This window comes from Carassius gibelio, chromosome A8 (assembly GCF_023724105.1).
Source record: "Carassius gibelio isolate Cgi1373 ecotype wild population from Czech Republic chromosome A8, carGib1.2-hapl.c, whole genome shotgun sequence".
Taxonomy (NCBI): Eukaryota; Metazoa; Chordata; class Actinopteri; order Cypriniformes; family Cyprinidae; genus Carassius; species Carassius gibelio.
In genome coordinates this window covers 17692531-17705302 of record NC_068378.1, presented here as the reverse complement: position 1 = coordinate 17705302, position 12772 = coordinate 17692531, and the positions used below count along the sequence as shown (strand labels likewise).

At 35.9% G+C, this 12772-nt stretch overlaps 1 protein-coding gene across 1 annotated transcript; it reads right to left on the bottom strand.

The window, feature by feature from the left end:
- Positions 1-268: 268 nt before the first annotated feature.
- LOC128018710 (protein-serine O-palmitoleoyltransferase porcupine-like) lies at positions 269-6388 on the bottom strand. Its single transcript, XM_052604421.1, has 13 exons — positions 6147-6388; positions 5332-5491; positions 4902-5094; positions 4715-4758; positions 4403-4584; positions 3507-3637; positions 3265-3390; positions 3073-3173; positions 2904-2980; positions 1549-1612; positions 1232-1317; positions 955-1065; positions 269-833 (listed from the first exon to the last, which is right to left on the bottom strand). Exons 2-13 carry the CDS (start codon positions 5465-5467, stop codon positions 735-737), a joined length of 1350 nt encoding a protein of 449 aa, XP_052460381.1. The 5' UTR covers positions 5468-5491; positions 6147-6388; the 3' UTR covers positions 269-734.
- Between the last annotated feature and the right edge of the window lie 6384 nt (positions 6389-12772).

The window sequence follows — 12772 nt, the reverse complement described above, 5'->3', positions numbered from 1 at the left end:
TCATATTTCAGATACTTGGTAATAGATTAAGAGATTTTAGGTGGCCCAGACTTGGACTTTATTGTATAAAATTTGATTAAATCCCCTCTAACTGAAAGTATAAACCAACCACTTACATCTACTTTGGTAGTACATATCTGGACATTTAACAAAATATGCCATTACAATATGATACCACATGGCTGATCAAAATAAGTAACACATGTCTTAAGAACAAAGTTACAAAGTGCCCTTGAGTAATGCACTTAGATATAAACCATCAAAATAGTCATGGTGCCAAATTTTATTCAAAAATAACACATTGTCAGACCTAATTGACAGCTTTTGATAAAAATATGAAACATATTTACAAGTTCAAGACAAGTGACAATAACAAGGTCACACTGAAAGAGACTATGCTTTCTACTGTATATCAAGCTGTAAAGAGAGAAAAAAAGAGATACAAATAACACTTAATGTACACTGCAAACTGATATTATTTCTTTTGTTTAATCCAAAATTGTACCTAATCAAAAAAAAAAAAAAAAAAAGAACAAGTATGATCACATTATGAGAATATGATTCGTATAACAACATGAGTCATAAGGCACTTTCCATGGCAATCTTTTCCAGATGACAGAAGTCTGGATGTAACACTGACAGCTGAAAAATGCAGTCTATGGTAAGAATCCACCTTCTTTCATGTTAAGGTTCAGTGAATGCTCCTTTGATTGCTTAGTACTATAGTATTCTCTTTAAATGAGCCAATAAAACACAAAACAGCCAAACATCACCCAATGGCTCGCCCAGTTTAGCTCCGACCACTTTTGAATGGTGTGACTGGCCATGTAACCCTATGTGGAAACAAAACATGTGATAAAACAATTCCTAATAATTTAATTTCATATATTTTTATCAGTAGCTGAATAAAATTGTATGTACTTTTAAATTGCATATGCATATGAAAATGCTCACCTCCTCAGCATGCATGCTGTCCATTTCAGAGTCAAAAAGTGATCCCAGATATGTCAGATGGAATATAGACAATGCACTAAAGAACAGGTTAACACCATACACCCACACCATCTACAATAGAAAAAAAAGAAATAGATATATCAATATAAAAATATAACTCGATAAGAAATGTCAGTGGAAATCTGTGAACTAGAGATCACATACTGCATAAGCCAAAAAATAAACAAACTGTTTTTTATCATGAATTCAGCTGATCCTGCAGTGCGGGACAGATCACCTTCTTATTTTGGTGATGGCAGTCATTTGGACAGCGCTTTGACAGTATGCAGGCACTGAAAATAGCCGCCAGCCGCTTTCTCAGAACTGAAAGAGGAAACAAAGACAGAATTTGAGTTCTGTTGGTTAGACCAATGATGTGACATCTATTATAGATGTTATTATTTCCTTCCTACAGAAATTTGTGCAACGATGATTGTATGCATATGTATCCATATATTTTCAGTTTTTTACTTAAATCTAATTAATTAATTAAAAAAGCTTTTTTTTATTTTATTGATGGCAAGCATGCATGAATAAACTAAAATGGTTGTTTACCGTGTTCAACATAAGTGATGAATCCCAAAGACAACAGCACGGCCCCGAGATGAAAGCTGAGACCCTGGCAAACAACGCATAATTAATTAATAAAAGAAAATATACTATCCTCATCACTATCAAGTTTGGGTTCAGTAAGACTTTTCTAAATAAATTAAAACTTTTATTCAGCAAGGATGCATTCAATTGATCAAAAGTAAATACATTAATACTGTTAAGTTCTGTTCAGTTGAATTTTCTATTTCTATTATATTTTCTATTGTCTGTATTAAGCAGTTGTTTTCAACAATGATAATAAAAATTAACGTTTTTGAGAACCAGATCAGCATATTTGAATGATTATGTGACACTGAAGACTGGAGTCATGGCTGCTGAAAATTCAGCTTTACCATCGCAGGAATAAATTAATTTCATATTTTAAATATAGAATAATATAGAAAATATATATATTTTTTAAATTGAAATCATTTCACAATATTATTTCTACTGTATTTGTGATCAAATAAATGAAGCCTTGGTGAACATAAGACTTCTTTCAAAAACCCTCAAAATTTTGAATGGTAAATAAATGTAGAATGAACTTCCCACATTAACCACCAGAGGTCGCCACCCAGTTACAATACCTTGAATTATGCATCCCTGTCACTAATATTTGTCTTAGTTCAGTGGTAGATTACTGTTCTGTGATGTACAATTTACATACTAACTGAAAAAACTCAAAATATATAAATGGTGTTTTATTAGATTTTTGACCTTTGGCTAATTTCTGTCCGAATTAGCACCAAACTGAATTTACCCCTACATCCACGTGTTCTTTCTTTAAACATACCCTCCTCAGACATGTCAGTGAACTCAAACATATTCACATTATGTTTCTGACTGGCTAAAACAACAACAACAACAACAAAAACACATGGATAGTTTGATGCACGGATACCGAAAAAGACTTCTAGCAGTTATTCCTATATTCTTATATTCCTAAAGGTCAAACTGGTAATATAGCATGAATGATTTTATCTAAGCTACACACTGAGTTGCAGTACAACCTAACCAATGCACAACTACAATAGCTTAATAACAAGGCTTATAAAAAATGTCAAGGCTTAAGCTGCCAGGGTACGTATTGAATTATCTATCTACACCAGCTGTAGACAGCAGTTTAAATCTGGGTCATGGTGTTCTGAGATAAGAAACCATCTCTATCCAAGCTGTCATGCCACAGGGAAACTGTTTTCTGGATCAGGTGTTTTTCACCCTTACACAAACCCAAATCTGTTTAAACAGATGGAACCTGATTCTGTGCCAACAAACCTTGGTAAAATGATAATAACCAGAGAGCTGGAAATAATACTTACATGTAACAATGCACTGGCAGTGTAGGTCACCAAGATGGCAGGAAAAGTGCCAAGTTTGAGTGCACTTTTAAAGACGTCTTTGTGTTCAAATGTACAGGGAATATTAAAACGAATGCACAACATTAATATACATAAATATTGTATCACAAACCTGAATAAATATACATACATGCGTTAAGCCACTTAGACATTGGTAGATTCCAAGAGGTAACAACTTCCACCATAGACCTCGGCAATTCCACATTCATAGGTTTAGCTACTGCAATATCCCTTTGAATGAGAAAATGTCACATTAGGTCTCAACAATGCGGTTATCTAAGAACAAAAGATAAATAAATAGAGAAAATGTATGAGCATGCACCATTTGATGTGGTCTTTGTGCTCAGAGAATCCAGCTCCAGCCATCACAGTGGTTGTTTCACTCAAGTAGCTGACAAAATAATTGCTGAAGTGGAAGGACACTGCATTCTCATAAGCGTGAAGCCATCTGAGGACAAAAGGCCAATAAAAACAATATTAAACAGAAAATGATATAAACATTCAAGCTAGTCTTTTCAATTCCTCTGGATATGGGAACCCAATGGGGAGGGAAGCGCAGCTCACCTACGAGGAAGTCCATCACCGTAGATGGGAATGAAGTAAGGAAAGAGATAAGGAGCAATACAGTTGGAAATAACCAGGCAGATCTGACTCCTCAGAAAGCTAAGAGCAATCTTTCCAAACCAGCCAACGCTCTGCAGGAGATAGCAGGATAGTTACTCTCTGCTGATGGAAACATGCTCAGACTAAATCAAAATTATCTTCTCTTCAATGAAAACAATTATTTTTACCCAATTAACATTTAGCATGAAGAACACATCCAATTTATTTTAAATGTCAATATCTGCACATAAAGACACTTTCTGAAAACTGCTTTGAAATAATAAAGATTGGGGAAATGCTTTATGAATACACTGGCTTGGGTTGACTGTGTGTGTGTTTGGACTTCAAATACATATACAAAGTTTGGGGTTAGTGAGTTTTTGAGAGTCTCTTATGCTCACCAAGACTGCATTTATTTGGAAAAGAATACATATGACTGAAATTATTAAAATAAAATATTACAATTTAAAATAAATGTTTTATATTTTTATATTTTTTTTTAATCATCATTGGCGAAAACAGCTGTGCTGCTTAATATTTTTGTTGAAACGGTGACACTTGTTTTAAAAAAATAAAAAGAACTGAATTTATTTGAAGTTAATTTCTGTTATCTAAATATATCTTTGAACAATTTAAAGAATTCTTGCTGAATTAAAGCAATAATAATAATTTTAAAAAAAAGTTCTGACCCCAAACGTTTAAACATGTGTATATAAAATCTGTATACATATAAATAAAATGTTCACATAATATATACAGAAAGAGCTTGCAGAAGTAAAATAATAATAAAAAATAATAATAATAATTTATAGTAACTGCAAAAATTAAGAGAATGAAACTACTATACTAGTATTTACCATTTTGCACCCATTAATTGCATCCGTGTAGCTGGCGAAACTGATCCATGGCCCAAAGATAATGGTTCCCGGAAAGCAGAGGTATCCCATGAACTCCAGCGGTGAGGGAAAATTGGACACAGCGCCTCGATCGAGGTCAAAGGCCAGAGAGATGGCCTTCATGGCCACCACCATCTGAGACCCTGGACACAAACGAAATGGTCCGTACGGGACATGCAACACCATAATGAGTGTCATTTGATAAATTATGTGACATGAAAAAGAAAACTTCTATAAAACATTCAAATTATTAATAATTTAGTGAAGACACACCTCTCATCTTATGCCAGGTCACTGGGTCTATCATGTGTAGCTCCCTATAATAAAAATGATCAAAACATGTGACCACTTGTGACTGTGTCTGTATTTGTATGTGATGAGTATTTACAATTTGAACCAGTTTTCTGTGTTCAATAGACCCTATCTATAAAATGCATTTGTCTGGAAGTGGATGACAGACCCCATCAGCATGTAAATGAGGATGACGACAGAAAGGAAGACTCCTCGTCTGCTGGAGTTTATGCTGAGGAGCAGGATGAGGTAGCAAAGCAGGCACAGGATAATCACCCACATCATGTGCAGCTCAAAGAACGTGTACAACACGTACAGGCCGCCCGCCAGCGAGCTCAGATGCTTCACATGACATGAGACACCTGTCAAAAAGAGAGACGGCATTAACTTGCCACATGAAGACTCAACAAATGGACCCATTCAGCAACATGAGTTGGATATAATAAGATCAAGTGTGAAGATTTCGCTACAATACACATGACAAAAAGCATTGATGTTAGCCATAAGAGAACCAACTGGGCCATGTTCCCATCCTTTGGGGAAAGACTGTTTCAGTTGAACAGATGTTTGTGGGCTGGTGCTGTGCATGATGGACTCACCTAGTCTACAGATGACCCGACACAGCAGGCAGAGGAGCAGAAGCTGCCAGACCTGCTCTAAACCCTGCTGGGCAGTGGGCAGCACACAGCCCTCTGCTAGAGCCTGCAAGAACTCCACACGCCCGGAGGAGTCCATCGAAATGTCCCACACAGACAGGGTCTAGAGAGGAAAAACTGACTATTATTTCATTGTATGATTATTGGATAAACAATAAGCATAGCCCGGGGCTATGGCCAGTTAATGGAAATGCCACTGGAGCTAATCTGCCAGTGCTGCATTATCACAAAATTTTTTTTTTGCCTTGTAAAGAATACATAAGGTTGCAAATGTCCTTGCATGACCTTGGCGTTCAGTTTAAGTTTATTTGATATATGTAATTGCTGAGACAGACAGGGAGAGATAGCCAGTCATGTGTTCATATAACTATCATTCTGGAAAGACCTTTTCATGATCTAATGAATCCTGCATGAAAACCGGACCAGTCTGTGTTCATACAACTGTGCCTTCAATCCAGAACAGAGGTAATATAATGCTGCTGTATGAGCATGAGACGAGCTGTACCTGTTCTACATCACTGACTATCTGAACTATGATTTAAGAACAGTTCGTTTCTGCAAGTTTGATTATATAGGAAATTAGGAATAGTGTGTTATATTACAGTCCTTGCCTCATATACACGTACTGTAGCCATTGCATCGTGCAAAACAAATATTCATCAAGATTCATGAACTTGAGAGCGAGTTGACATGAAACCCAACTAGATTGCTAGATAACGAAGGAAGAGCTCACTGCTGCACTTCCAAGCAATTCTTACCGATCTCCAGGAGCACACAAGCAGTATCCTGCGCTACAAACGCACACCCGGAAGTAGGTTGAGACTTTTTCCAGTGGAAGGTATCCTTTCCATTCCGTTAGCACGACCATAAACATCTGTAAGACTCATCAGTGGGGAAACGCAACCGCTGTGATGTTAATGAACATCCCGGAGTTCAACCAAACTTGACTCCAGCGTGCTGCGTCTCTGTTCACTTCCTCCGCAGAGCCGATAGAGGAGCTGGAGTGCTTGTGGTTTATTATGGGAATGCACTGATAATACATTCAATAGCCTACCTTTTCTGTTTTCCTTTCGATTTATTTATGATCAAACCCATTCAGAAGTAATTTGCAATTCTTGTTTCCATCTGCGCTTCTTCTCTTATCTTTGCTTTCCTCTGCGAATTAAAAGAACTATTGAAATGCCCAAGGATTGAGATTTAATTTATTATTAACTAGTGAAATAGCATTGCTCATGGTTTTTGCCTATTGGAAAAAGTCAGTTTATGTACTGTATGGCTGGGGCTTGCTGTCAATACAGGCCTCAATATAGGCCTAAGGTTTGGAGTCAAAATTCCCACTATATATTTTCCCTCCTTTTCTTTAGCAGTAGTCCAATGCTACCTTTTTTGTGGTTCAGTCATGTCAATTTAATACTACCTATATATATATATATATATATATATATATATATATATATACTTATTATTATATTTTTATATTCATATTTTACTGCTGCAGTCACAAAAGTTTTTTGTTTTTTGTTGTTGTTTTCAAATTTGACCTTCAAAAACACACCCGATCCTAAGGTAGTTGAAACAAAAAGGTGTAGGTGGGGTCCACATAGGTGTCCTACTATTTACACATAAGTATATACATTTTTAATTCCTATTGTTTCAGTAAAATTACATTCGTCAGAACTGGTATTTTTAGAAAGCGATAAGCAGGTGCTTGCAAAGAGAAATCAGTCCAGAGCAATGAATAAAATAGTATAAAATAAAATCCTTTAAATAAATATACTGCAGGCACTAAACAGAGTAATATACTTGTTGAGTCATGCACATGTAATGATTTTGAATCTTTTCATCGAGCAATAGCTTTGATAAATTATTAAAGGCATTTTGATGGTTTGTATGTTGTTATAGGCGCAGGGTCTCTTGCTATATAGTTGATTAAGGGTTGCAGTGTAACTCACTGAGCTCTGAGTGAGACACAGGAACACCGTGACACTTGTTTCCATGGTAATTGTTCATATGACACTGGACAAGCTCAGTCTAAATTTAGATCCTATAGGAGACTGCTGTCTCTCATTCCCTGGACACCTTTTGTTATTCTAAATTGAAAAAGAAAGAATAGTCAAATCAAGTGGAGATACATTTCTAATAGCACAAAATGATGGAGCAATTAGACACCAACTATGCCCTCCAGCTGAGAAAGTGTAGTTACAGCTGCTGTGCGCTGGATGTCACACTTTTAACTGCTGAAGGCTTTGGTCTTCACAATGTCATTAACTAGAGATTCCATTATTTTTAAGTGTAGACATGTTTCCACTCACATTTATGTTTCTTTTTTTTTCTTTTTTTCATTTACTTTATTTCTTGGTATGTTATGTTCTTTATTGTATGTAGGCTAATTGCTCAGTGTTTTGTTAATAGGGATAATTATATCGTGGAATTTTATCTTGTGCCAGGAATCTGTAATCTGTGCATTTATTATTTTATATAGAAAATTATAAAGAAAAATAAAAAGACACTTTAAATTAGCTGCAAATGTATTGTTATCCTCACACATCAAAAGCAAACAAAAGATTTATTTAGAATCTTTTTGGACTTTATTTTTTCTTATATGCTGTGTTTAATCTATGCATATTTCTTCTCCTGAAACAGACGAGACAAAAAGACTCTGTCCAATGACATTCTAGTATTTTAACCAAAAGCAATAGTTTGAATTTAAAAACATCTTGATGAATTTATTATAAACAGCTTTTCACTTAAGATTTTTAATTTGAGTTAATTTTATTAACTGGAGTTGTATGGATTATATGGCACCATTCTGGCTCCATAGGATTACTCGTGGATAATTGGGATGTTTTTATCAGCTGTTTGAACTGAGAGGATCCATGGGTGAGCAAGTGACATAATGCTAAATTTCTCCAAATCTGTTCCGAGGAAGAAACAAACTCATGTACATCATAAAATGGCCTAAGGCGGACTAAATTTCAAACAACCTTTAATCTGCAACTTTAATTTCACCTAGCCTGGACCAACGCTTTCCTCGCAGTACTGCTGATCTATACACCTGGGAATTTGAGCTAAGGTTCGTTTCCAGCAGCTAAACCCTCATACCCTTCCCCCACTATGACCCATATGAGACAGGTACAGGCCTTGATGAATTAGGCCCTGAATCGCAGCTCTGCAATTGGGAACGCATGTGAGAGCCTTAACATGACGTGAATGACACGCATCAGCTGAGCAGGGTGAAAAATTAATTACAAACCAATGTGTTTGTCAGCCAGTGGGACGAGTTTTCCTCACACAGATGTGAGATGGGAATGTATTGGGCATGCTGGGTAATTAAATGAACTGCGCTGTACCGCCCTTGGAGGGAGGATGTGGCTCAAAGCCCTGGGGTGGCCCACAGAGTTCTGCTTATTGCCTCTTTGCCCTCCAGAGAGACGAGATGGGCCCTTATTTAGGAGCAGTTTTGTTCAATAATAGAGGAGAGGTGGAATTGATCATTTCTGTCTGGGTCGAAAGGTCTCTGTTGACTTTGAGATGTAGCACACAAGTGAACTGACTTGACTCGATAATAATGTGAAACGAGTATATTCGTACAATACTGCAGAAAAGAAACCAATAAGGATGAAATCAGTATAAAAAAAATCATATTCCCTCTACAGTATTTTCATTGCAACTTACCTGATAATTGTGTAGAAATAGACAAAGCATCATCCGCAGGGAGACAAAACACTTTACGGATCAATCTGTCCCTAAAGAATATTAGGTTGAGCCACAAACCACAATTACACATTTGGTTCGCCACGTTCATCCTCCCCCATTCTCCTCCATCCTCCCCCAATCCATTCTCCATCTTGTCCATTTCACATACCTCCAGGCTCCTTACATGTATCCCATCCCCCCCCAAAAAAAGCGATGAGAGGAACAGATATATTTTATAGAATGCAATGTGATTGTGTTGTGCTGATGAAGACAGGTCAGTATCTACAAGCGTCAGGTTTGAGATTGTATCTGGATGTTGAATGAATCTCCAGAATAATAGCCTGTAAACTGTGATGTCTTGGTTGCAGGTTGTGACATGTTAAAGATCCTCTTCCTCTCCATCGACTGACCTCTCCCTCAAATATAAATCTTCAGCGGAGCTCTGCCACAGCTTGAGTTATGCCTGCGCCTGCGTCTCTCATGGAGAAATAGTAAGGAATATTAACTTGAGCGGTGAAAAATTCTGATGAATTGTAAGCATATCTATCTCTATATAACTTAATTCCAAGGCCAATCAAGATCTTTCAGTTTTAGGATCATTCTGAGCTGTGGGTTTTCTAATTATGTATTCAGTTAAGTCACGTAACAATGAACTGAATGTGAAATCCAATTTATTTAACTTTTTTGCTTTGCCGGCTAAATTTATTGCAACTTAAATTGGTAAACTCTTGCATGTTAACTGGAGTGTGCTTGCATGAGATTTATCCTCAGGCTATTTCCTGGAGAATCTTCTCCCCCTCTGAGTTCGAGAAAGGCTGATTTTTCATTAAGATTGCTGTGGAATTTTCTTCACAACAGGGCTCCATATTTTCTCATTGCTGGAAGTGTAATGAATTTACATGAGATTTGAATAAGTTAATGAATTTTCTCAACAACACGTCCCATGGTTTTGTGGGGACCCTGTGGATCCATGTATGACATCTGAGTATTTGAACACCACTTTTCATTAAGGATGCTGAGATGTAAACCCTAAATCTGTTGTACAGAAACATACTTTACATATGGAAATGAAACATTTTTGTTTTACTAAAACACTTTATTTCTGATCAAAAGTTTGATGTAAGATTTTGTTAAGAAATTAACACGATTCAATTTATCAATTAATTAAAAGTGACAGTAAAACCATTTATAATCATATTTCCACTTCAAATGCTGTTTTGAACTTTCTATTTCTCAAAGAATTCTGAAAAAATGTATCATGGCTTCTCCCGAAATATTTAGCAGCACAACTGTTTCCAGTGTTGATGAGATATGTTTCATGATCACCAAATCAATATATTAGATATTAGAACGATTTCTGAAGGATCAAGTGACAATGAAGATGGAGTAATTAAATGCTGAATATTCAGCTTTGCCATCATAGGAATTTTCAAATATAATAAAATTGAAACAAGTTATTTCAAATTATACATTTTCACAACATTGCTGTTTTTACAATAAGAGACTTATTTAAAAATGACTGAAATAAGTGAAAATTATGAATGATTCCATATATATAAGATTGACATATTTCAATAGCCAAACACACATACAATTTTTTACATGTATTTAAATGTGTGGATTATTCAATTTAAAATTCTGTACTTATTCGCTCTCATTTCAAATATTATATTTGTCACTTTTTAAAAGTCAGATTTCTGTCATATGGGTGTTGAACAACATGAGTGGGCAGCCAGTGGCAGATTTTCCATTTTTGCCTGAACTATGCCTTTAATTATAGAGACCGAAACAGGTGCCTTCCTATCCTTGAGGCAGTAATCCATAACGCTGCACTCCTGAAGAGTATAATTTCTCCTCCCACCATCGCTGGCCTCTTATTGTCTCTCAGACTTCAATAACTGCTCCTGTACCATCTCTGTATTATTTTCTCTGTTGCTCTTCTGAAAGCACTGAGCTTGTTTGGCTTCTATAATTGCTTGTCAAATCCCTCACTATTTGAAATCCTGTAACATGTCGTTTATGGAGGGTCCCAGTAGTACACACACATCTCTCTGTCAACCTCTCTCTTTTCTTCTTCTTTCTACCTCTGAGCTCCCTTTTATTTGAGGCTTTTAGGCTTGTGAGATGATGCATGATTTCCAAATGGCTTAGGTATAATCGTGAGAGATGTCAAATGGGAAAACAGATATCTCTAACAAGGCTCTTCGGAACCAGCTGGATATCAGAGCAATCGAGAAATTGAATTCGAAAGCAACATGTTGGCACATCACCTTTGTCCAACAATTTCTTCTCCAGAGAATTCTGACTGTTTTATTCATGATGTGGAGATCGAAATGCTGTAAAGGGTTCATAAGCAGCATAGGTGACCACAAAAACACCAGAAGGTCACAGTGAGGGCAACAAACAAACAGAAAAGTTACAGAGGCTGAGAGAATGAGAAAGCATTAGTAACAGATATGAAATCTGTCTATCTCTCCTCCTAGAGCTATAAATAAGTAATGAGCATATTGTTAAAATTCATGTTACACTTTCATTCCCTCCAGTCACTATCTCTCTCTTTCCCCCTCTCTCTCTTAGTATAATGCATGCTAATGTAGTGAAATCAGTTCATTACATGGTATTCAAGGTGCAGAAAGAACGCATAGAAAGTCACAGAGCCACGTGATTATGGTTGGCGTCGGGATACAGAATGCATACACAATGGCCAGCTTTCCCCTGAATGGATCTCCCTTCCTCCACCACTTCCTTAAATATTCCACTGTTCACATCCTTTACAACCAGTCAAACAAAATCATATTTTATTGAATGAAAATAGAAAATAAATAACATATTGAATTTGTAATCACTGTAACCCCCCCCCCCCCAAGCTTCTTAATTGAATTCCTATTCTATTAAATTTGAGTTTATGGAATTAAATGCAAATATATTAACTGTCAACTCAAGAAATGAAAAAAAAAAGAACTTTCCTATACTGAGATTTTCATTGTGACTTTAATGCAAAATATGAAAATATAATTGTATTATATATATATATATATATATATATATATATATATATATATATATATATATATATATATATATATATATAGCATAAATATGTCAACACTGAGCTCCGCATGTGGAGCTGTTAGTTGGATCTCAGTGTGAGATGCACTTCCATGTAAACTGATAAATGTCAGTCAACAGCATGTTATTTTGTTGGGTGTCAAAGGGCAGTAGAACGTATTACAATAGACCTACTTGTCTGATTCCCAAAGATGGACTGGACAGGTCTATCCTGTGTCAGCAAGGATAATCACGGCTGCAGGTTCTCTTCAAGACATAGAAGCATATTCTAGGAGAAAGAGAGACAGAAAAGAGAAGGACAGTGACAATCTTTGAAATGGCACATATACAATAACCCAGAATATGGATTTAAATATCTTAAATAAAATAAAAACTACACTTAAAGCAATTACATTGAGTTTATTTAAATTCCATTACATTTTATTCTACTCCCTTAAATTCAAACTGATTTACATTACTGTATTCTGTTGGCTTTATCGATCCAAATTCAATTAAATTAAATTTGAATTTAAAAGGAATTTTCAATTCATGTCTGAATGTTGCACAACCCTGACATGTGCATATGCATATACATGCATATATAGAGAGGGAAAGAAAGTGGAATATTCAGTGCAAAATG

Excerpts from the sequence above, each read along its gene's own strand:
- LOC128018710 (XM_052604421.1), bottom strand. The coding sequence starts at position 5,467 with ATGGACTCCTCCGGGCGTGTGGAGTTCTTGCAGGCTCTAGCAGAGGGC. Across the intron at positions 3,638-4,402 it reads CAATTAATGGGTGCAAAATG|AGCGTTGGCTGGTTTGGAAA; the intron begins GTAAATACTAGT and ends TATCTCCTGCAG. Across the intron at positions 3,391-3,506 it reads GGTGATGGACTTCCTCGTAG|ATGGCTTCACGCTTATGAGA; the intron begins GTGAGCTGCGCT and ends TTTTGTCCTCAG.